Here is a 21902-nt window from a genome sequence, read left to right on the forward strand (position 1 = left end):
TAGCTTAATAAATAAAGAACTTGTTGATAATCCAAGGGAAAAGAAGAAAAAAAAATCCCTAAAACTCAAATAGGAATCACTATTTCACTAATTAACATTAAAAGAAAAACCTGGCCTGGTGTGGCTGTACAGGCTTGTAATGGCAATGTTTAAGGTGGAAGCCCACAGACCTTTCTGCATTCAAGACCAGACAGTCAAGATAGTGTGTTCCACGCCTGCTAGTGAGACCAGCTCAAACCAAAAGACAGGGTCATCCAACTCATCTCACAGAAAACCCATCACTTTCAAATGGAGTAACTACTCCCACTGAAAATCCTCAAAGCACTAAACATTTTTCTCTTTTTAAAATACACAGCAGGTCAGGCATCATTCTAAACAATCCAATCAGAGCTAAAATATTGGTAAGTGGCACTAACGAGTGAGGCCAGTGAAAAAGATCATGATGTGCAGGCCATAGTCAGATTCAGCAGGTAAACCTAACTTAAAAAAAAAAAAACATTCAAGAAAAAGCAAAAAACACAAAATATAAAAACATGGCAATCTGTGTAATAAAACTGCTCAATTTCTGTCTACTTTCTTAATCTTAGCTACTTGAGTTTATTTTCAGACTCGCCTAACAAGATCTACACCATCTGAAACTGCTAATATGTGGACAAAATTTTTCAAATTTATCTGTACTAATAAGCAATTTATTAGTACTGCTTTTAAGATGAAGGGGTGACTAGAGGCTCACACTGATCTATGACTATAGAAATACCAGCAAATGGTATTAATTACGAAGTATTTAAAAGGACCTTCTATATAGGCAAACCAATTGTTAGCAAAATATCCAAGGTGCTTGAGAAAAACATTCAAGAATGCTTTTGGCTCAGCTATTGTAACCTTAGAATTCCAAGTATCCTACCTAATTAAGAATACTCAGGTAACAAATGCAACACAGACATTTCTTGCAATGATTATAGAAAATCACCTATGTGTCTGCATGGACAGAAAAGTTATTGGTATGTGTACTGTTAACAACAATTTGGATCTATATTAAGTCATACAGATGCTCTGTAAGACTATCATGCTTCCAGCTAACCCACCTTCAACTACTGAGACTATATCCAGTATCCTATTATTCAGCATGAAATGCTTACAGACAAAATACTAAGGTTGCTATCCTACAAAGTTCTTTTCCAAATACACAAATGAGATTTAACATTATCAATCATCCAAAATTCTGACAGCCATCATATAATAGGAAATTTCAAATATTTAAATAAACAACAAAAAAATGGTTTTATAATGGAAAATGCAGAAGCCTGATTTCTTCTAAATCAACTTTATGCAATAAAAATTTCCATTTATTCAGAAATCATAGCTTCTTATTTTAATGCTAGTTTCATTATGTGCAAATTCAGGACATAAACAAAAAGTATAGAATTGCGTTCTGAATTCTAGCTGATTCACTAAAATAACTGAGAAGAATTATCCTTCCTTGTTGTCAAGTTAATAAACCCTAGCCAGTAAGAACATTCTAATCTCCAAGTTTTTTTTCTGTCAAAGTGATAAAGCACAAAAGCTCTGCCTTCAGCCTTAAACTCCCTACAAGTCTAAGTACACAAGTGTCCTAGGTCACTCCTTGGCAAACAGTTCTCCTAAAGGGCCTTATGCTATGTTTTAAATATGTAGTAGGAGTGGATGTAGCCAAATGTCCTTCCTTTTTATGAAATATGCCACAGAAAAACAGGAAATTAATAGTTCTACAACACAACCTGACAACCAAATAAAGAAACCAAAAGCAAGTTTCAGATATGTCTTTGAACTCAGCAAAATTTGGATTAAAATATTAAAATGACAGACTACACACACTACATACAAAAGGAAAATGCTTTACAGAAACAGACCAACAAGTGGAAAAGAATTATAAAGCAACAAAGAAAGAAAAGTACTGTGTTGAGTTACCTAATTAAATGATGTAAATGCTTTTCATATAATCTGACTTGTAATGCACACTTTAAATGCTATAGGACTAAATTCAACCATTTCTAAAGATGGTTACATGTTTAAGAATTATCCCCAATTGGGCATACAGTGTGAAGTCACAGGAAGATTTCCTTATATAATGTTCAAGATTTGTGAGTGCTTTGCATTATGGAACTTGGGAAAAGTATACAACATACACCCCTAAATGTAGCATTATGATCACAGTGCTTTGTGTACTGAATTCCTTGGGTCTGACATTACTCCTCGTATGTACCACTGCATATTCTCTGATATCTGTATTTCAATAATAGCAATATTATAGTTATAATGGATCACCTCACATTGCCCTAAATGACTGCTGTATTTAGTAGCTCTTCTTATTCTCACAGATGAGAAAAGGACTTTTGGGAAGCTTGAGGAAGACAAGAAAGCTTTGGTGTTTTCCAGAAAACATTTTCCCAAGGGTTAGGAATTTTTAAACTGTAAAAATTCTGAATCTGCCATTTATATCAGACCTTCTACTGTATGTACTCAACCAGTTCCTGGACTCTACTGAAACATCTTACCCTACCCTTTGGTGTAGAGTAAACTAAACCCTAATCAGTCATTTCTTCCACCATCTTTACTAATGAAGCAACTGCCAGGTCAACTAATGGCAGTGACCCATTGCAATAGTTGCATATGTGGCCACATGTACTTTCAGACTGGTATATTGCTATCTCCCCTTTCATGTCTTTTATGAACTTTGAGGGACTAAAAACAAATTTGTGTAAACTTTCTAGCCAAGAATTCAGATTTGAATTCTGAATGCAAATGCCATTTAAAGGGGGAAGTGACACATGTAAGACCATATACTTTAGGTGTTTTGAACTGTGTGCACACTGTTTTTCAACCTCGAATGTTTTGTATTTGCATTCCATGTTACATACTTTTGGACTGGATTGTGGTTTTGTACACATAAATAAAAACAACTCTTTTCTACCTTAGAATTCAACCTACCTGCCCATAGTTGTCTATGCCAGTTACTAATCTATTTAAATTTAACAAATCAAAAGCTGTCCTTAGGGATTGGCCAAGAGTCGTAAGTCCTTCTGCCTGAAGGTTTTTCAGTTCATTCATAAACGTTGCATGATTTTCTTTCCATCCAGCCTGAAAAGAAAGATGTAAGAATATTTTTTTTATCATTTTGAAGCCTCGTACACACAAGGACACTGATTATAATGTGATGTCCACCACGCAGGTATTCCACTTCGGGTTTGGATATTTAGCTTCACTTTTGATTGATATGGCTCGGGTACTGTGTTGTAACTGTTGTCTCTGGTGAAGAAACTCTTCCAAAGGTGGTCAAGAATGAACCTGCTTGCCCTACACCTTTTGATAAGTAACAAAAGGTCTTAACACTTTAATAACTTCACTAGGGAATTTGCTAAGTAACATCCTCCGAATTGTGTGTAAGGGGCGGGTGTTGCGAAGGTACTAGTGGAAGGCAGATGGCAGCAGGACTTCTTAAGTTGACCACAGCTGTCCCACCGATCGGTGGCCTTCCTAGTTCCACTCTGTGATGACCAAGTCTCGAAGCCCCCCTCCTGGCTTCCCTGCCAGCTTGGCTGATTCCCTTTTAATGCAAACCCGGGCTAGGCAAGGCTGGGCCCGGCTGTCACTCGGGCTAACTTGAATAAATATCCCCCACAGTTCATTGCTGCCGCTCACGCCGCGGAGGGGAAATGTCGGCCATGTTGATCGTAGCGCCTCCGCCGCCAGGCCGAGCTGGACCCGGAGGGGACGGCAGTGGGCCAGAAACTGCCACCGCGCCGGCGCTCCCGAGCTGGGGAGGGGTGGGAGGCCGCAGGGGAAGGGACCTGGAGGCGGGAGCAGCGGTGGGGGAGGGGAGCATAATGAAGAGGGGGCGGGGAAGGGCGAGCTAGGAAGGAGCAGGGAAGGGGGGAGGGCGAGGGCTGTTACCTTGATAGCATAGGGCGGCTCTTCGAAAGTGACCAGCATATACCTGTCTCCTCGGCTGGCAGGGTCCCGGGCACGGAGCTGCGGGCCAGGGTGGGGACGGGCGGGAGACAGGGAAGCACGGAGGCGAGGTTAGCAGCCGAAGGAGGGTCGCCGGCCGCCCCCCACAGTACCGCACACGCAGGGCCGTCCCTCCGCCGTCCCCCACCCCCCCGCACCCACAGCAACCCCACATGGGCCAGGCCCAGCAGAGCCCGCTCCCAGCTCCCGCCCGCCCGCCCGCGCGGTGGGGGAGGGGTCCCCGCGCCCGCGGAGCCCGCAGTAGCCCTGCCGTCCCCCCCCCCTCGCCCTGCCCCCCGCGGGCCACCGGGTCGGGGTCGCCGCCGCCGCCGCCGGGGCTCGGTCAGTCGGTACCTTCATGAAGGTCTCTACCGCGCCTTTGGCCGTGTCCAGGTAGGTGGTGCCCAGATGGCTGCGCTGGTTCATAGAGGCAGACGTGTCTATCAGGAACAGTAAGATGGGCATAGTGCTGGCCGGGGACACCGGGGCCCGAGGTGGTGAAGAGATGGCAGAGGTGGAGGCACCGGCGGCGGCGGCAACCGCCGCTACGCGGGGCGGAGAACGCGGCCCCCGGGAGGAAAACACCGGCCACAGGGAGTTTCTCCCCCGATAGTTGAGAGGAAACTCCCCAAGCCCAGGTCCTCCCGGTCGCACCCCCGCCTCTGGCCTGCCTGCCCGCTGGGGCGGCCGCACGGCCGTCTGTCCGTCCGTTCCCCCCCGGCCTGGGGGTCCCGTCCCCGCTCCCGGCCCCTGTGTGTGTCCCCGCGGGAGACGGGCCCAGTTCCCCACCCCACCCCCAGTGCAGGGAGTGGGGCTCAGGGACCCGGCGAAGAGGGGAGTGGGCTGAGGGGAGATTGGCCCTGGGGCTGTTGGGAGAAGTTTCAGGGACTCCCTCCGCACCCCAGCGGTGTCACCACTTTCTCAGCCCCTCTCGCTACTGAAGCGCTTTTCTCTCTCACACTCCGGTTTTAACTCGGGCAGGGGCTACGTAGGCTCCACCCCTGACACGTACTCGGGTCATGTGATCCAGAGGCCCGCCGTGCTATTGGCCGGCCCTCAGGACCTCATTAGCATATTCAAACAGCTCAGGGGCGGGGGAAGCTCGCAGGCAGGCCGAGAGGACAGTTACTGAGCACGCGCGGAAGGCGGGCCCCCCCCCCCACACCCACCCGGGTGCACGCTCGAGCCAGCGCGAGGGGCGAGGGGGCGGCGGGCGCCCCGAGGCCCGCCGCCGGGAGGCGGGCTCCGGGAAGGGGCGGGGACACGCCGCGGAAGCTCCGAGGGTGGGGGCGGGGACTGCGTCGGCGCGCGCTGGGCGGCCGCGGCCGTGGGCGTGTGTGTCCGGGCGGCCGGCCCCGGGGCTGCGCTCGGTGGCGGGGTCAGGAGAAGGGAAGTGGAAGCCGCCCACGGCCTGTGGGTGAGGGCTCTGCGTCGGGATCCCGAGCGCGGGGCCGAGGAGAGCGAGCGGGCGGGCCGGAGGAGCGCGCAGGCCCCGCGGCGGCGGCAGGCCCGGGCTTGGGGCGGGCCGGGGCGCGGGGGAGGGGAAGCGAGCGGTTGTTTATGACCTGCTGCTAATCCCCGCCCGGCCGTCGGCCCCGGCTGCAGCCGGTCAGGGGGCCCGCGACGGAGGGGAGGCCGGCCCGGGACGGCCTCGCCCAGCCCTGCAAACACGAAGGGGAACTCGCTTGAGGACGAGCGGAACAACCGTCCTCCCCGACCTAGTTCCCAGCGCGCTAGAATAGGTTAAACACGAGGGGCTGGCCAGATCCGCGTCCCCAGCCCTCGTCTCAAAGCAACCAGGGTGACCGCGGCGCGCAGGTGACCCAGAGAATAGGTTCCCGCGAAACCCGCCTCTCAGTCCCTGCCAGTTTTGTCAGAAAACATTCTCACCCCGTCACGTTACCTGGAGTCTTTAATCTGCGCCTGCGAGTCCGAAGAATTGTTCTCAAGTGTAGTTGGGGAACTGCAAGACGCTGCCTGAAACACGAGTTGAATTTGGAACGTAGAGGCCTTGAAAGACTGTAGGTATTTATAGGGCCTCTCCCACTGGCCCTGCATTTCCGGATTTTCGCTACACTGAAATTCTGGCCTGCTGGGCATCTGAAGTGACATGCTTGTGGCACTCTAAAAACTTGGCATGGTTGCTTGGGCTTTTCCTAATATTTAAAAAAAAAAAAAAAAAAAAGGAAAGTATTTTAATTTATTAACAATAAATAGCATACTGTTCTAAGGGAATGAACCATAGTAGGGGCATGAGTTTATTAGAGATCATAGAAATGATGAAATAACAGCCAGTGTTTGCGGCAAGCTAGTTAATGCCTAGGGCTGGTAGGAATTAATATATGAATGAAGTATGGTCCCTGTCTTCCAAGAGTTTACAGTATTCTAAGAAAAATATAAAAACATTGGAAACTAGAAAATGGTTACTATAATTGTGAAAGAAAAAAAAAACACACCTGTTAAGTTGGGACTAGTTCCAAGGTGTTTAGTACTTGTTGAGGCTCTAGCTCTCAGGATGATCCTAAGATGACCATAAAAAATTCTTTACACGGCCATGCCGTTTCCTTTTCCATGTTAGTGCATAGTTTTCAGAGAATTAAAGAAGCAGCAGCTGCTAGGGAAAAGAAAGACGGAAAAAAAAATTAGGGCACTAGAATAAAAATGTGAAGACAGGTGGAACAGTGTTGATGATAATAGCAGCTAGACCACAGCACCAGCCAGGAAGGTCATTGGGCCCGGATAGACTTTTGTCCAGTGAAAGAAATTACCCCCCCCCATGTTGGGGGTGCTCAATCAAAACCATGTTTGAAGGAAATTAAATGAATGCTGATGTAACATCAGTAAGCACTGTGCCTTTTACAGTAGAGATCATTTTACAGTAGAACCATAGCACTTCTTCCTTGACTCAGTGGCGTTGCTGGTTGCCACTCTAGGGTTGTCATGGAGGTGTGTGGTAGAGACACGGGGTTAGATGCAAAAAATCGGGAAAACCAAGACCCAAGAACTAGCCTGGGGCAAATAAGTAGAACCCATGCTTGTGAGGGTACTGGAGACCAAAGATCAGGTTTTGATCCGGGAAGTTCAGAGTTCTAAGTGAAAAGGTCATCGAGCTAAACAGGAAGTAGATAGTGTGTACAGAGGCAGCAGATACAAAGTCGGAAACCAGGAAACACTGATAGACAAAATCGTGAAATGGGCCACATTTATTCTGAAGTGACCGGTTCACTTATCTGATGATGGTTTAAAAGGAGTACTTAGACAAGACTTAAACATCAATTGCCTTTAGACCCTTAGCACAGGATGTACCAAGCCAGGGAATGAGTGGGGGAGAGGAAGATGGCTGAGAGGGTGAAAGCACTTTCCTCCTTGGGGCCTGAGTTTGAAGTATGAGAGACCATACTCCACAAAATTATCCTCTGACCCCCACATGTGTGATGTTGCCCATCACATACATAATATGCAGCGAAAAAAACTAAATTAGAATCGGGGTAGACCCTGGTCTCCATGTATGATCGTTATATTTAGCTGAGTCTCATAGTGCTGGTTAATAACCGCATGTTTAAGGCTGATAAGATCCACAGGAGGTAGACACTTGCCTCAAAAGCCTGACAACTTCAGTGTGATTCTTATAACACAATGGCAAAAGGAGAAAACCCGACCCCCTCAAGGTTGACCTCTGACCTTCACACTCATATCGTAGCATGCACCCCTCCCATATACACCAAGCACATACACAGTACTACATGTTTAATATACAAGAATAATGTGTGTATCTGGCCTCTAGTAGTTTTCACATATCCTTATAATTCCTGCATTTGTTTTAAAAAATAGAATGCTTGACGTGATCACCGGTTTGGCTAGTAGATCTATGATTTATGTGCATGACTTCAACTGTATTTGGCAAAAGAAGGGAGAGAGCCAGCAAGAGCATAAAATGGCTCTGGAGAGTGTGACCAACCAAGCTCTGACCCTGAGGTAAACAATAAATGAACACAGTGGATCTCTCCTTCATTCATTTTCCTTTTGCAGTTCCTGAAGACTTCTACTTCTGTTCAGGCTCACTTTCCTAAAACATGGTCCCTAAATTCAAGCAAGTATATTGTAAGACTCAACTAAAGAAATAGCCCTCGTGTTGCTAAAGCGCCAGACTATGGTGTGTGCAGGGGCTGTGCTGCCACATTGTGACAGCTCTTTCTGAGAGGCACTAGTCAGAGAAAGTATGGGGGAGAAACTGGTCTTTGCTGGTGCTTTTAAAGGAACGCTATCCTGAAGCTGAACGCTATCCTGAAGCTGTCAATGTTTCTCAGGGGTGAGGCACTTGCTTCTGTCAGGGTTTGCCTCCCAGCACCCACTTGGCAGCTCACAACTGTCTAACTCCAGTTCCATGGGATCCATCACCCTCTTCTGACCTCCATAAGCGCTAGACACACACATGGAACTAGCAAAACACAAACATAAAAACGATTTCTTTTAAAACCGGGGAGTAAGCCAGGGAGTGGTAGTGCCTGCCTTTATTCCCAGCAGAGGCAGGTGGATCTCTAAGTTCAAGGCCAACCTGGTCTACAGAGCGAGAATTCCAAGCCAACCGCTACACAGAGAAACCCTGTCTCAAAAAACTAAAAATAGGGAGTAAAGTCCAAAAGCTCTTGCTCCACTTTCAAAGGGAATAAATAAATTATGTGGAAAACCGAAAGCATGGTGACTCTGTCTTAAATACCAGCCTACGTAAAATGTTGAAGTAGTGCTGTTCTGACAGAATGAATAAGTAGTGAGTTATATTTGTAGGAGCCAACCAGAACACTTTTAGATGATTTTAAACCACTAAGCAGGGTAACACTTTTAAATCATGTGCCAATAACTTGGCTTTTGATATCTGCATATGCCATTGTCATGAGTGACTGTCCTCTGGGACATGTGACCCCCTTATTTGGGCATTCAGCTGCACCCCATTGCAAAAGATCATGGAAGCGGGGCTTGTTGGTGGTTTAGTCCAGCACAGAGGGGCTGAGAAGGCCACGATATTCTCACCTGACTGGCCAGCTGTGCCCTTTCCCTTTGCCACCTGTTGTACCAACCGCCCCACTCAACTCTGCTTTAATTGCACATGGCTTGAGGGAGGGGTAGCTAAGCATAATTCAGGAAAGACTAGGGGGGAGGGCCACACACCTGTAACTGACCCCTCACCTTTTAAGGGAGCCCAGTAAACTCACTGGTTCCCCAGAGCTAGCTTTGGTGGACTCTGGCCTTGGTTTGTCATTGGGACCTTGATATTACGTCTCCTCCTGGGAAGAAATTTAGCAACAGTCGTTGGAACAGAACTATCTGTTGGTGAACCCAGTGTTCCTCAGAAGTAACAACAGTTGCATTTGGCTATATTAGCACTTCCTCAGCTCTCTGCTACTCAACCTCCTTTTAGATCATAATAGTGATGTTGAGAACAACAACAAAAAAAAAATTAGCACACATAAAATTGGATATGAAATTATACAAACAAGATAATACCCATAAAAGGAAATTTAGTTGGGGTTGTACAAATTATGTAAAAATGTTAGTAAAAAGAAATCACATCTTTCTGATGAGCAGTGTTTTATAGTAAGAGCTGATGTCACAAATGGTTCAAGGTCCACCCTTAGAGTGGATATATCCAGGTTGGGAATTAGTTCAGAGCAAACAGTTCTGAAAGAACATGAACAGTGTAGATATCCTCTTTCTTTCTCTCTCTCTCTCTCTCTCTCTCTCTCTCTCTCTCTCTCTCTCTCTGTGTGTGTGTGTGTGTGTGTGTGTGTGTCACTGGGGATTGAATTAAGGTCCTTGCAGATGTTAGGCATGAGCTCTATCAGCTATATTTTACTTTTTTTTTGTTTATTTGTTTTAATTTTGAGACAAGAGTCTCAGTAGCTCTGAACGCCCTCTGTAGCACACACTGGCCCTAAACTTGTTGTCCCCCTAGCCTCAGCCTCCCAAGGGACTATAGGCCTGAATCGTTCAACTAATGCTCAGCTAATACTAGACGCTCATGGAACATGTGGCAGGCGCTATGCCAGGCCCTAAGAGATTCTGTAATTCAATGGAAAGGAAACAGATAAAACACTGAGATGCAGTGTCCTCACAAGCCCCTACACATACATGGTAAGACTTAACGTTAAAGAACTACTTGGAAAATTCAAGGTAGTGTTCCACATTTCATGAGTTTGGGGACACCTTATATTGTCAACAATCATGATGGGGGTGGGGCAGCCACTGAGGGTTGGTTCAGTGGTTAAGAGCATTTGCTGCTTTTCCAGAGAACTCAGGTTCAGTTTCCAGCAACCCACAAGGTTGCTCACAAGCATCTGTAACTCCAGATCAAGGGGATCTGGTGCCCTCTTTTGGCCTCAGTGGGCACTGCATACATGTAACGTACACATACACATGCAGGCCAAACACCTATGCACATCATTTTATTTTATTTTATTTTTAATTTAAAGAATCTTCATTTTGAGCCAGTGTTATGACTGCTGGTTAAACTACGAAACAGTGGTAACTCATCACTTAGAAATTATCCACAGTAATGAGTTCTGCTAATGAGTGTGAGTGTCAGAGCATTCTTTTTTTCTTTTTAAGAATATGCCATTCTTATCTCTGGTATTTTCTTTCTTCCAAACCCTTGTCATCTGTTCTGTGAGTTTTTGATCCAATAGGTGCCACTGCATGGTTTTCAGACTGCAATCAAGTTTAAAAAATCCTCTCTTTCCATGGCTGGCTGACCGAAAAGCAGGAGGTTTACAATTGTCACGCCACTGGGAATAGCCACCACAAAATTTGCATGTGCTTCAACTCTCACGGCCTGCTCAGAACTGCCTTCTGCCGACAGCACTGTAAGAAGTCACTGATTGTAAGTCCCATTCCAATTTAAAGGGGATGTAGATGATGGTAATAGGGAAATACCATTTACTTCTGCTACCCTGAAAATCAGTGCTGGGAGAAGATGCAGAGCTGTGTGAGCACCGAGGGCCAGCAGCTAACCCTCCTAACATGGCAGCAAAGCAGAGGCCACACGAGGATTTGTGAAGGGGTGAGAAGGGGCAGGAGAGCCAGGGCCTCTGTGTAGAAGAATGCTGTGTGTGGAAAACTAGTGAGAACAGAAACTGGGCCGTTTCCTGGAAGACTTTCTGTAACCAGTTAAGATATTTTGAATTTTGTTCTTTGAATGATAGGGTGAAAATGATGGAGGGTCAGGGAGTGACTGAAAGAATCAGAGTCCTCACTTTACGAAAACAGTTTCGTGTATAGGTGTTGATAGCAGAAAATGTCCACCCCAGCTTCTTTCCCCCTGGTGGCTGCTCCCTGCAGACACTGCTCCACTCTCTCCTTGCTCCAGCTATACACCATAAACCCTGCTGCCTTGTTTATCTGTGTAATAAGCCTGACTCCATGTTCAGCTGTATGTAATAACCCCTGTCTCTCTGTTCAACTCTATCTTTATAATAAACAAGCTGAGCTTCTAGGATGCCATGGTTTCTCAAAATGAGAGCCCAGACAACCCAATCCCATCTTTCTGTATGTGTCTGCTTGTGTGTCTTGGATGTAACAGAGAAACTTATTTGTCTTAATCACAAACTGACCCTATTAGCTTCTTAGGATTCAGCAGTTTTAAGTCAAAAAGGCCTAATCCCCATCTTGTGTCGGGTCAGCGAATACAACATAGGATTGACAATTAAATTGGACTATCAAATAACACATAGAATTTTAATATGAGTATGTTCCCTGTGATATTTGGGACATACTAATAATAGATACTATATATTCTTTGAAATTCACACTTTATTGTGCAGCCTGTATTTTTGTTTACCAACCATTGCAATTCTATAAATTTAACACACTGGATACCAATTCTTAGTAAATATAGTTAGGTTATGGGGATTATACTATGTAATCTAGGAAACCAGGAATTAGAAGTCACTGGGACAATAAATGAGTGAAAAAATATCTACCTGACAATCGAGAACATTCTTATGTCAAGAAAAAAATTTCTGGCCAAGCATGGTTACACATATCTTTAGTCCCTGCATTCAAGAAGCAGAAGCAAGTAGAACTCTACGAGTTCAAGATAACCTGGTGTGCATAATTAGTTCCAGGACAGCCAGGGCTAAATAATAAGACCCTGCCTTTAACAACAACAACAACAAAATAATAATAATAACAAATTGTTTTAGGCTGGTCATGAAAGAACATCATATAAAAATTGCATTACTAATCACTCTTATTAAAATATTTCAAATGTGTTTTTTTCATTCAAGTAATTCATAAAAACAAAAAATGTGTAGACCCTAAAAATATTGATAATACATAGATTTTGCCTTCAGAAAGTATGTGGCCTAAGGAAAGAAATAAAGATACATAATACTGGTAGGATATAATCAATGCCAAAAGGTGTGCAAATCATACCTTCAGTTGAAATGAGAAATTTATTCAAATGAGGAGTTGTTAGAAGGAAGCTAGCTTTTTCCTTTTGAAGCTTTATACTTTTTGAGTTTTTGTTTTTTTTTTTAACTTAAGCAGAGGTTATTGTTGGGGTGGGAGTATAGCATTTGATTCACCTGTGACAGACTCTAAGTTCAATCCCTAACAACACAAAAAGTAAATAAAATGAAAGTAGATGTTGTCAACATTTTTTTCAAAAAGATTAATAAAAGAAAAAAATAAGTTTTAACTTTACTACCCAGCAATTTAACCACTGACAGAATTTTAGTATATATCCCTTCATTTATAGTCAAACTAAACTTGGGGTCTTTTATATCCTTCCTTTTTCTAGTTGATATATTGTGAGCATTTTGGTTGGTGTATGGGCACCCTTCACAGACTGGAACTATGTGTAGATGAAGTGGAAGTTTCTGGTTTCCTTGAAGACTCAGTTTTGTCATGTGATGTTCTGCCGAAGGTTGGCTTCTGAGAGGACACCTGATGTTTTGCTGTGAGCTCTCTCATGCAAGGGGAGTGACTTAGGCCAGCTGAGATCATCCATGGGTGGACTCTGAGGAGGAGATATACAGAGGCCCACACACAGTGAGAGCTCATTTTTTGGATTGATGTCACTGCACTGATCTTCATGCTTCGACACTTCACAGAGAGAAGTGTTCCAGAGAACTTCCAACTAAGTCTTGCAGCTTTTGCCGACTTGTGTTGATTTGTGTTGCTTCGTGGTGTTGGCTTTTGGGGTGGACTGCTGGTATCCTGACAACTGAGTTTGGTAATCCTCCAAACACCCATTGACCCTAATCAGCAGGAAGTAGACAAAATTGTCTATAGCCCTTTTCCCTACTAATCTCCTATTTAAGGGGCTTTGGAAGGGAGCTAAAGGTGTTTAAGAACCCTAAATAAAGTAGGGTTGGTGAAAAATCTAAGCCTATGTTTGAGACCAGTCTGGCCACAAACTCACTGAGATTTATCCACCTTTGACTCCTGAGTGCTAGGATTAAAGATGGGCACCGCCATGTCAAGCTCATACCATTAATCTTTAAATGTTAAAATAATTTTAGAGATTTTTATTAGCTTGTATTAATTATATATAATACTGGATTTCATTATGACATGTGTAAATAAGGTTTTATGGTATTCATCCCCATCACTCTCCTCCTACATACTGATACCTTTTGTCTAAAATAATTTTTAACAAGTGCATGCTTTTCCATTCATGGACATAGCACAATTTAATTTCCTCCAATTAGAACAAGGCCATCTGAATCAACTGAACAAGCCTCATGTGAACTCACAGAGGCTGAAGCATCAAGGACAGAGCCAACACAGGTCTGCACTAGGAAATCCTGAGTGTGTGAATGAACAAATGGGTTTCTGATTCTTGTGCCTGCTCTAGAGACTCCCTTCCTTCTGTTGGGGTGCCTTGTCCAGCCTCAATGTGGTGGGTTTTGTTTTACCTTATTATATTGGGTTGTTATCACTTAGAAGGCTGCCCTTTTCTTTTGAGAGACAGAAAGGGAGTGGATCCAGAGGGAAGGGGATGTGGGGAGCAACTGGGAGGGGTAGAGGGAAAGGAAACTGTAACATGTTACAATTATTTTTATAAAACTGTGTTTGTTTCTTATTTTCTCTCTTAACCCTGCTATCACATAATTGAGACTCTTATATTTGTTTAAGAAGAATAAGCTTCATAGCATGAGAACTGAGCAGTTATTACTCCATTCTTAAGCCTCTTAGATAATTTGGCTTAGATAATATCCCAGAGATACTTCATTTTGTGGCTTTTCGGCTTCAGCTCCTTCTCATGGTCTCTCGTGGACTTCTGGCTGTGGCTGAACCTCCTCCTACTTCCTCTTCTCTAACTCCTCCTTCCCTTCCCTGGCTATCAGGAAGTCCAGCCCTATGCTCTCCCCTGCTCAGCAACTGGCTTTTAGCTGCTTTATTGGCACACCAGGGCACAATTGGGGAGCAATGTTTACACAACAATGAGGCAAGAAATTCTCAGAACAAGGATTACAACCAGATATGGGGAGGGGGGTTACAGTAATCAGGATATATTATATGAGAAAATAATCCATTTTCAATAAAAGGAAAAGAAAAAAAATCTTCCTATTAGATTTCTTTTCAGGGGCCAAGTCTCAGTTGGTAGAGTGCTTGCGTAGCCAGCGTCAAGCCCTAGATTCAATCCCCAGCACTGCATAAACCTGGTCTAGTGGTGTATGCCAGCATTCTGGAGGTAAGAGTCAGGAGGAGTACATAGTGAGTTTGAGGCTAACCTGGGACACATGACATTGTATTTTTTTAACAAAAGCTTTTGTTTGTTTATATTTTAAGATTTCTTTATTTATTATATATGCACTGCTGTTTTGTACTTTTTTTGTTATTTGTCTGTTTTCTTAGAGAGAAAGAAGGCATGGAGTTGGAAGAGTGAGAGTTCTAGGAGGTAAGGGAGGGAAAATTGTGACCAGAACATATTGTATGGAAATAACTTTATTTTCAATTAAAAAGGATACAGCCTGATCAAGTCTTTGTAATGATTCCATGACTACTTTCTGCATAGTAGCTACAGCTCTGAATGTTTGAGGTCATTAGTGAGCAAGTTAACCCCAGTTCACGAGGCAGATGAGAGTTTACAAGCTCTAAACTACATATGACATCAGGTACTGATATGTGCTCCAGAGGAAAATACAGCAGGGGCTGGAGAGATGGCTCAGCAGGTAAAATGCTTGCTATACAAGGATAAAGATCTGAGTTCAAATCCCAAGGACCTGTGTAAAAGTAAGGCATAACTAGCACTGAAGAACAGGGTCAGGGAGATCCCAGTAGTTCGCTGGCAATCAAGACAGTGAGCACCAGGTTCCTAGAGACCCTATATCAAAAAATAATATGGAGGGGGCTGGAGAGATGGCTCGGCAGCTAAAAGCACCCGCTGCTCTTGCAAAGAACCCAGGTTTGGATTGTAACCTGTAAAAGGAAATAAACCCTTCTTCTCCAAGCTGCTTTTGGTTATGGAGTTTACCACAGAAACGAAAAGTAACAGTACATACATGTACACATTCAAACACACACCTCTGCATTGACTGTGAAAAAACAGGTAAGACATGACTCAGCAGTTAAGAGCATGTGCTGCTCTTGTAGAGGAGCCAAGTCAGTTCCCTGCACCCACATGGTGGCTCAGAGCCGTCAATCCCAGTTTCAGGGGATCCAATGCCTCTCCTGACCTCCTCAGGCACTGGCATACATGTGGTTCCCCGACATAAATACAGAATGCCCATACACTTAAAATAAAATTTTTACTTTATTTTTTATTAAAGTGGTGATGTAGTGGCCTGACTGTGTTTTCAAATGAGGAATTTATACAAAGGAGCCATTGAGAAAGAGATATTTGAGTACCATCTGATGGCAATGAGACAATGAGCCAGGTAGATAATGGATAATGGCATTCCAGGCCAAAAAAATTGGAGTGGAGCTTGCATATTTAAGGGACAGACCATTGGTACAAGGTGCATTCCAAGGCCTGACAGTTGAAACTAGCACATGTCAAACTGGGTGAGTAGATTTGCCTCCTGGGGGACAGGAAGCCATTGGAGAATGCTGAGCAGAGCATCATTTTACCAATTAGGCTAGAATAGATTGCAGAAAGATGAAAAGAAAGAAGAACAATCAGGAAGTTGTTACTGTAATCCAGAGGGCAGTGTGACTTGAAAGGAAAAAAAAACATGAAGATAACAGTGAAAGTGACTTTAGATATGAGAAATTATATAGATAGATAGATAGATATGAGAAATATATATGTATATATAATCTCTCGAAAAAAGCATGGAGAAGCAAGCAGAGCATGTGGGCTCTTGATGAACTGAGATGCCACAGGGCCAGTGGTCTGCAGCTAGCTCGGCAACCACCCCTGCACATGCTCAGAGCAGTTTGCCTGGATGTGATGAAAAGTAAAAGTCAAAGACCAAATGTAGCTGGCCCCACAAAGTGGAGAAGAACAAACACTCCACCACATACCTCTTCTAGGCTTACCTTGATCATATAACCTAACAAAACTGTAGGCTAGCTTTCCTTTTGACAAAAGGAATTCATGGAGACTGTTATGTCTGAGGTCGCAAAGAATGGAACTAGAATCTGGATATGAATCTAGAGGCAAGATGTTGGGTGTGACCTTAGCTATTGCTTACCTGCACATGGGAATATCGGCTAAAGGACCTCCCATCTCTGTGTTGACACTCAAAATTTGGAACCAAAAGGGCACTCGGGATCAGAGAAAATGACAGGGAGACCGTCAACAAAATACCATCAAGGGCAAGAGGTTGTTCTTAAGCACGGCATAGGATGAAGGGTAAAGGGGAGTGCATTTGTTTTTTAAATATTCAGTCACTAATGTCCAAAGACCTGTGGTCTTACATGAAACGTCTGCCATTAACAATGGGCACGAATAAGATTCCATGACATCCACTTAATTCACCAGGTATCTGACATGCTCGTTCTCCAGTGCATGTTCACAAGGTATACAACTCAAAGCCATACATTCTCTCATACCTGTTTATGTAAGTTGAACTTGTGATTAGAATTATGGTAATTAATTCAGTACTGTGTGAATCCAAAGTAAAAGCCGAGAAACATCTAGTAAAAGAATCAGCATGTATTTTACTGGTAGGTGAAATACATTCATGGTCAAGTTTAAAATACATTTTTGTGTATTTGCGTTTGGATTAGAACCCTTGCCCATGCTAAGCACATTCTCTGCCAAGGAACTACACCCTGGCCATGTATCTTTTTAAAATTTCTGTTTTAACTTTTTCCGAGTGATGGATGAGAAAGCTTTTATAATACCCAGTGTACCCCGAGAGCACTTTACAGCACTCTCTATAAAAACACAAAAAGCAAAATGAAGAGCTGGAGCCTGCATCCTCCTGTGACTCCTTCAACACTTCCATCTGAAGCTGTCTGCTTAGACCTGTCCCTCTAAGTCTTGGGAATTTGGGTTTTCTTACGTAATAACCCTTGTCTCATGGACACTTGTGAGCCACAAATATCCCTCATTTGGGGTCAGGCCATCATCACTGTTGTTTCGCTTAGGCCAATGTATGTAACATCTTAATACTCTCCATAAAGAATCTCAGGAATTAGCGTGTCAAAGATAAGTTAGGGCTAGACATGGGATTCAGGGGCAGACTTGCTTAGCATATGCAGTTCCCTGAGTTCCATCTCCAGAACCGAAAGAAATAAAGGAATTAAAAAATCTAAACAAGTGAGTAAATTGAAGACTAACAAGATTTAAAGAAACTTGCCTGAGGTAAAAGTGTCAAAATAAAATTAAAGAAAATGGACAGGCGTGGTGGCGCACACCTTTGGTTTTTCCGGATAGGCTTTGTTGGTGTAGCCCTGGCTGTCCTGGAACTTGCTCTGTAGACCAGGCTGGCCTCAAATTCAGAGATCGGAAGTGCTGGGATTAAAGCTGTGTGCCACCACCCCTTGGGGGACCCAAGTCTTGACTCCCAGCAGTTAAAAGGCAGAAGCAGGTGGATCTCAGTAAATTCAAGGCCAGCCTGGTCTTCTAGGCCAGCTAGGGACCCATACTGAAACACTGTCTCAAAAAAAGGGAAATGTTTGTAAGACTCCGCATTGTTTCGGAAGTCATCAGGAATCATCTAAGAAGCTATTCTGAAACCTACGTTTTAATTATCCTGTTCCGCCCTGTCTCCTGCCAGACACTAATTTAAAGGTCAACATTTTCTCCCAGGTGAATCAGTTGAGCGTTAAGGTTACTGATAAATAAGAAACTTGAAAAACAGGTTATTTTTATAATGTGTGTGGAAGGGGAGGCCGGCAGGCAGACAGAGGCTCCTACTCTATCCATTCTGTTCCACGGCGTCATCAGGAGTATTAAGTCTTTCCTGTTTTCTCGTTCAGCCGATCTCCAGAAGCGCTCGCTTTGGTAGAAACGGTGAAAAGAAGGAAAGAAGCGTGCCAGTGGAGCTGCCTGTCTAAAAGAAAGTTTCCGGGCCTGTCCCCGTCGATGTCCTTTTAGGCCTGTGCTCCAGCTGTGTCGCACAGCTACTTCACTTGCAAGGGAGTCTGGGAAGGGTAGTTTTTGGCTGAGCGTAGGGCTAGCTCTAATGAAACTGAGGCAGTTCCAAAGGAAGAAGAGAGCCGGGAGGAGCAACAAGCAGTTACTGAGAGACTTGAGGGTGGGCACTGACGGGTCACGTGCAAGTGCCAGGATCAATCATCGTAGGTGCCCAGTGGTGGCTTAAAAACTAAACAAAATGCTAATGTCTCTAGACATTGTTTGTTATTATTTATCGGAGCAGGAGCATGAGCACATAGAGGTCAGAAGACCTCTTACAAGTCAATTCTCTCCTTCTACCATGACCGTCCCAGGGATAAAGACTGTCAGGCTTAGCAGCATGAATCCACACTCACGGAAACATCTCACCATCCCGAGATTTCTTTTGCAATAATTATGAAGAAATGTTTTCATATGTATAATGAACTCAATTTGCTAATAAAATAACTTAGTAGGAAAACAGGTTTCTAGTAAGCTTAAAATTTGGTTTTAGGGTTGGCGAGGTGGCCCATAGGTTAAGAGCCCAGGCTGTTCCAGAGAACTGCAGGTTCAAGTCCCAGCACCCACATGCCAGCCCACAACTATCTGTAACTCCTGTTCCAGGGCACCTGACATACATGTGGGCAAAATACCAATGTAAGTAAAAATAAATTATAAGGTAAAAAGATATGTTGGTTTTAAATTCTTGGTACAGAACTCTTTTGAACCCTACTTTATAGAACATTATTATTTGCTAACAATAAAAGAGTGTTGGAGTTAAGACTGTCACTTGGTTGATCTTGTTTTTGCCTAGCATGCACACGGTGCTGGTTTGGATCCCTTGTACCATTACAGATGTGCCGTTACACCCCTATGATCCCAACACTCAGGAGCTCAAGGTGGGAGGATCAGAAATTCAAGATCATCTTCAGCTAGTGAGCTGGAGACCAACTTGAGATACAGGAGACCTTATCTCCAAAAGGAAGAATGAAAGAAAGAGTGCAATCTCAAGTTTTTATGATCCAAATGCTCTATTTCTCGTGTTTCATGGTTTGGAAAAATATTTGTGGTTTCTGTTTTTACTTTTGAGACAGGGTCTTATTACATAGCCTTGGCTGTACCTGGAACCCACTATGTAGACCAGGCTGGCTTCAACTCACAGAGATTTGCTGCCTCTGCCTCCCAAGCTCTTGGGTTAGAGTAGTGGACCACCACTATTGGCTAATATATGTTGTTTCAATTGTCACTGAATTGTATTATATCCTAAGTAGGGTATATTCACATTGATGACATTCCTATTATTTATATACTGTTAAGTAAAGACCCTGAACTTCAAGGAATATCTCTGTAGGGGCCCTGGCTTTTTTTGAGTAAGATGCAATAATTTGGGATGTGTGACAAAGCCAGAAATTTTATAATAATATACTTGATATTATAAAATGAGTGAAAGGGCAAATACGCATTTTAGAAAAAAAACTAACCACTTTGAACTACTTTACAGAAATAAAGAAATAAAAACAAAACTACTTTACAGAAATAAGCAATTACAGATCTAAAATTACCCGTGAGGGCTCACCTGGTGCTCTTCCAGAGAACCCAAGTTGAGTTCCCAGCACCCATGACCACCAGCTCCAGGGAATCTGCTGCCCTCTTCTGGCCCCCAGTGGCATCCAGATACTTATGCAAGCAGAGAGACACACATTTATGTACACATAAATAAAAATCTTTTTATTGAAACAGATTTGTTTTTGTACAACTTATTCTGATCACAAATTTTAAAGCCCTTATACCTAGGCATGTGACTTGGTGGAAGAATGTTGTCCTAATGTTGAGGTCCCTGGTTGGATCCCCACACCCCAAAACCATCAGTGAAACTGTTAGGGTCCAAGACTCACTGAAGAAAGACCCCAGACTCAAGTAGTGTGCAAATGCAAGGAGAGTTTATTCTGCAGACATCTACCAGCATGCCAGGGCCACCATTCCTGAGGATGGGGACATGAGGGTCAATTTAAAGGCAATTAGGGGGATTCCAAAAGGAGTGAGGTAACCTTTCATTTGCTTGGTTAGGAGTGACTTAGGAGGCCGGGAGGGGGTTTAGGATTGGCTAAACGCTTAGGACTTTCCAGAGTTGCTAAGGCCTTTTCCCCGGGTTTGCTAAATCATTATACCTAACTCAAGTCCACGTGTTAACCTTTAAGCGGATTGGCTGCCTGCGAGCTGTGGTTGTTCCAGAAGCTGAGGCCTTTTTCGGCAAGGTTACAAAATGAAAGCCTATCATGGAGTCAGATCAGCCAATCAGACTGGGGGTTTCTGGGAGTCTCTTGGAAGCTTTGGAGTTATTAGCCCTCTCAAAACACACTAGCATCTCCCTCATACAAGTGACACATACAAATGTAAGCCGATCCTATGAAAACCAAGGCCTATTTTTTTTTTTAAGATTTTGTTTATTTTGTGAATGGCATCAGATTCTATGATAGATGGTTGTGAGCCACCATGTGGTTGCTGGGAATTGAACTCAGGACCTCTGGAGGAGCAGACAGCGCTCTTAACCAATGGGCCATCTCTCCAGCCCCCAAGGCCTAATATTTTTATCCTAGAATATAATCCTAGAAATTACTGTTAAATGAATAGATAATTATAGTTCATAGAAAACCTTTACCCATCATCTTTCAAGTAAACTCAGTATAAATAGAATGTGTGTATTCCTCTGTGTGTGTATGTGTGTGTGTGTGTCTCTGTCTGTCTGTCTGTATGTGTATGTAGCAAAATAATCTAGGTATTGAAATTAAATCTTTCTCCACAGAAATCATTATACTTAATCTTTACTTTAATTCTGAATGAATTGGTAACCCAGTAAAGGGAAGCTCACAGAAAGGATGCATTCGGAAACACTGTGTTCCGCACGGGTGCAAAGCTGTGACTCATATTGCCAAAGTGTATGGTGAAAGTGATTGACCTCTTAGCATTTCCTGCAGCAGTTTGGGCTTTGATGCTGCCAGTAGATCCATTGTAGTTTTGGTGTTCTGGTCTGTGTGATATAATTTTGATTGACATTTGCTTTCCCAAGACAACCCAGCCAATACAAATATGAAGGAATGAATAATTGATGATTTCAGTTTACAAAGTTCAATCCCAAATTTTTCCACTTGAATAAGGCTTATCATTTTTTTCTCTACAACAAAGGAAACTCTTGATTCATCAGCCAACAAATGTAATCGTGCATATTCAAATTGCAAGAATGCAATTATATACAAAGTGCAGTTTCAGAGACCTCAGGTCCCCTAGAAAGTCAAGTTTATTTTTTTTTTTTCCCTTCTTAGATTGGTTCTGCGTATTTTCCCTTGGCCTACATTTATTCCACCATCTATAGTTAAACCTTTGAAAAATAAACTTTGGCCTTCTTTAA

The 21902-nt window shown here is 43.6% G+C and overlaps 2 protein-coding genes and 1 long non-coding RNA gene across 5 annotated transcripts in view; 2 read left to right on the top strand and 1 right to left on the bottom strand.

Annotated features, from left to right (window-relative positions):
* Nucleotides 1-5223, bottom strand: part of Ints6 (integrator complex subunit 6) — a 75190-nt gene extending 69967 nt beyond the window's left edge. For both annotated transcript variants that reach the window (XM_021658348.2, XM_021658347.2), the window contains exons 1-3: nucleotides 4342-5223; nucleotides 3931-4008; nucleotides 2968-3117 (exon numbers count right to left, since the gene is read on the bottom strand). In XM_021658348.2, coding sequence (XP_021514023.1) covers nucleotides 2968-3117; nucleotides 3931-4008; nucleotides 4342-4452 — 339 coding nt within the window. In that variant the 5' untranslated portion in view covers nucleotides 4453-5223. The remainder of the gene's footprint in view (nucleotides 1-2967; nucleotides 3118-3930; nucleotides 4009-4341) is intronic.
* Wdfy2 (WD repeat and FYVE domain containing 2) overlaps nucleotides 4331-21902 on the top strand; it is a 213207-nt gene continuing 195635 nt past the window's right edge. The window contains exon 1 of the mRNA XM_060391295.1: nucleotides 4331-4380. Coding sequence (XP_060247278.1) covers nucleotides 4346-4380 — 35 coding nt within the window. The 5' untranslated portion in view covers nucleotides 4331-4345. The remainder of the gene's footprint in view (nucleotides 4381-21902) is intronic.
* LOC132656486 (uncharacterized) lies at nucleotides 5282-13757 on the top strand. 2 transcript variants are annotated; one of them, XR_009594231.1, is made up of 4 exons: nucleotides 5282-6008; nucleotides 7819-7962; nucleotides 10668-10861; nucleotides 12782-13757. It is a non-coding gene; the product is annotated as an uncharacterized LOC132656486 (long non-coding RNA). The 2 variants fall into 2 exon arrangements; XR_009594232.1 differs by lacking the exon at nucleotides 7819-7962.

Source organism: Meriones unguiculatus, chromosome 9, assembly GCF_030254825.1.
Source record: "Meriones unguiculatus strain TT.TT164.6M chromosome 9, Bangor_MerUng_6.1, whole genome shotgun sequence".
Lineage (NCBI taxonomy): Eukaryota > Metazoa > Chordata > Mammalia > Rodentia > Muridae > Meriones > Meriones unguiculatus.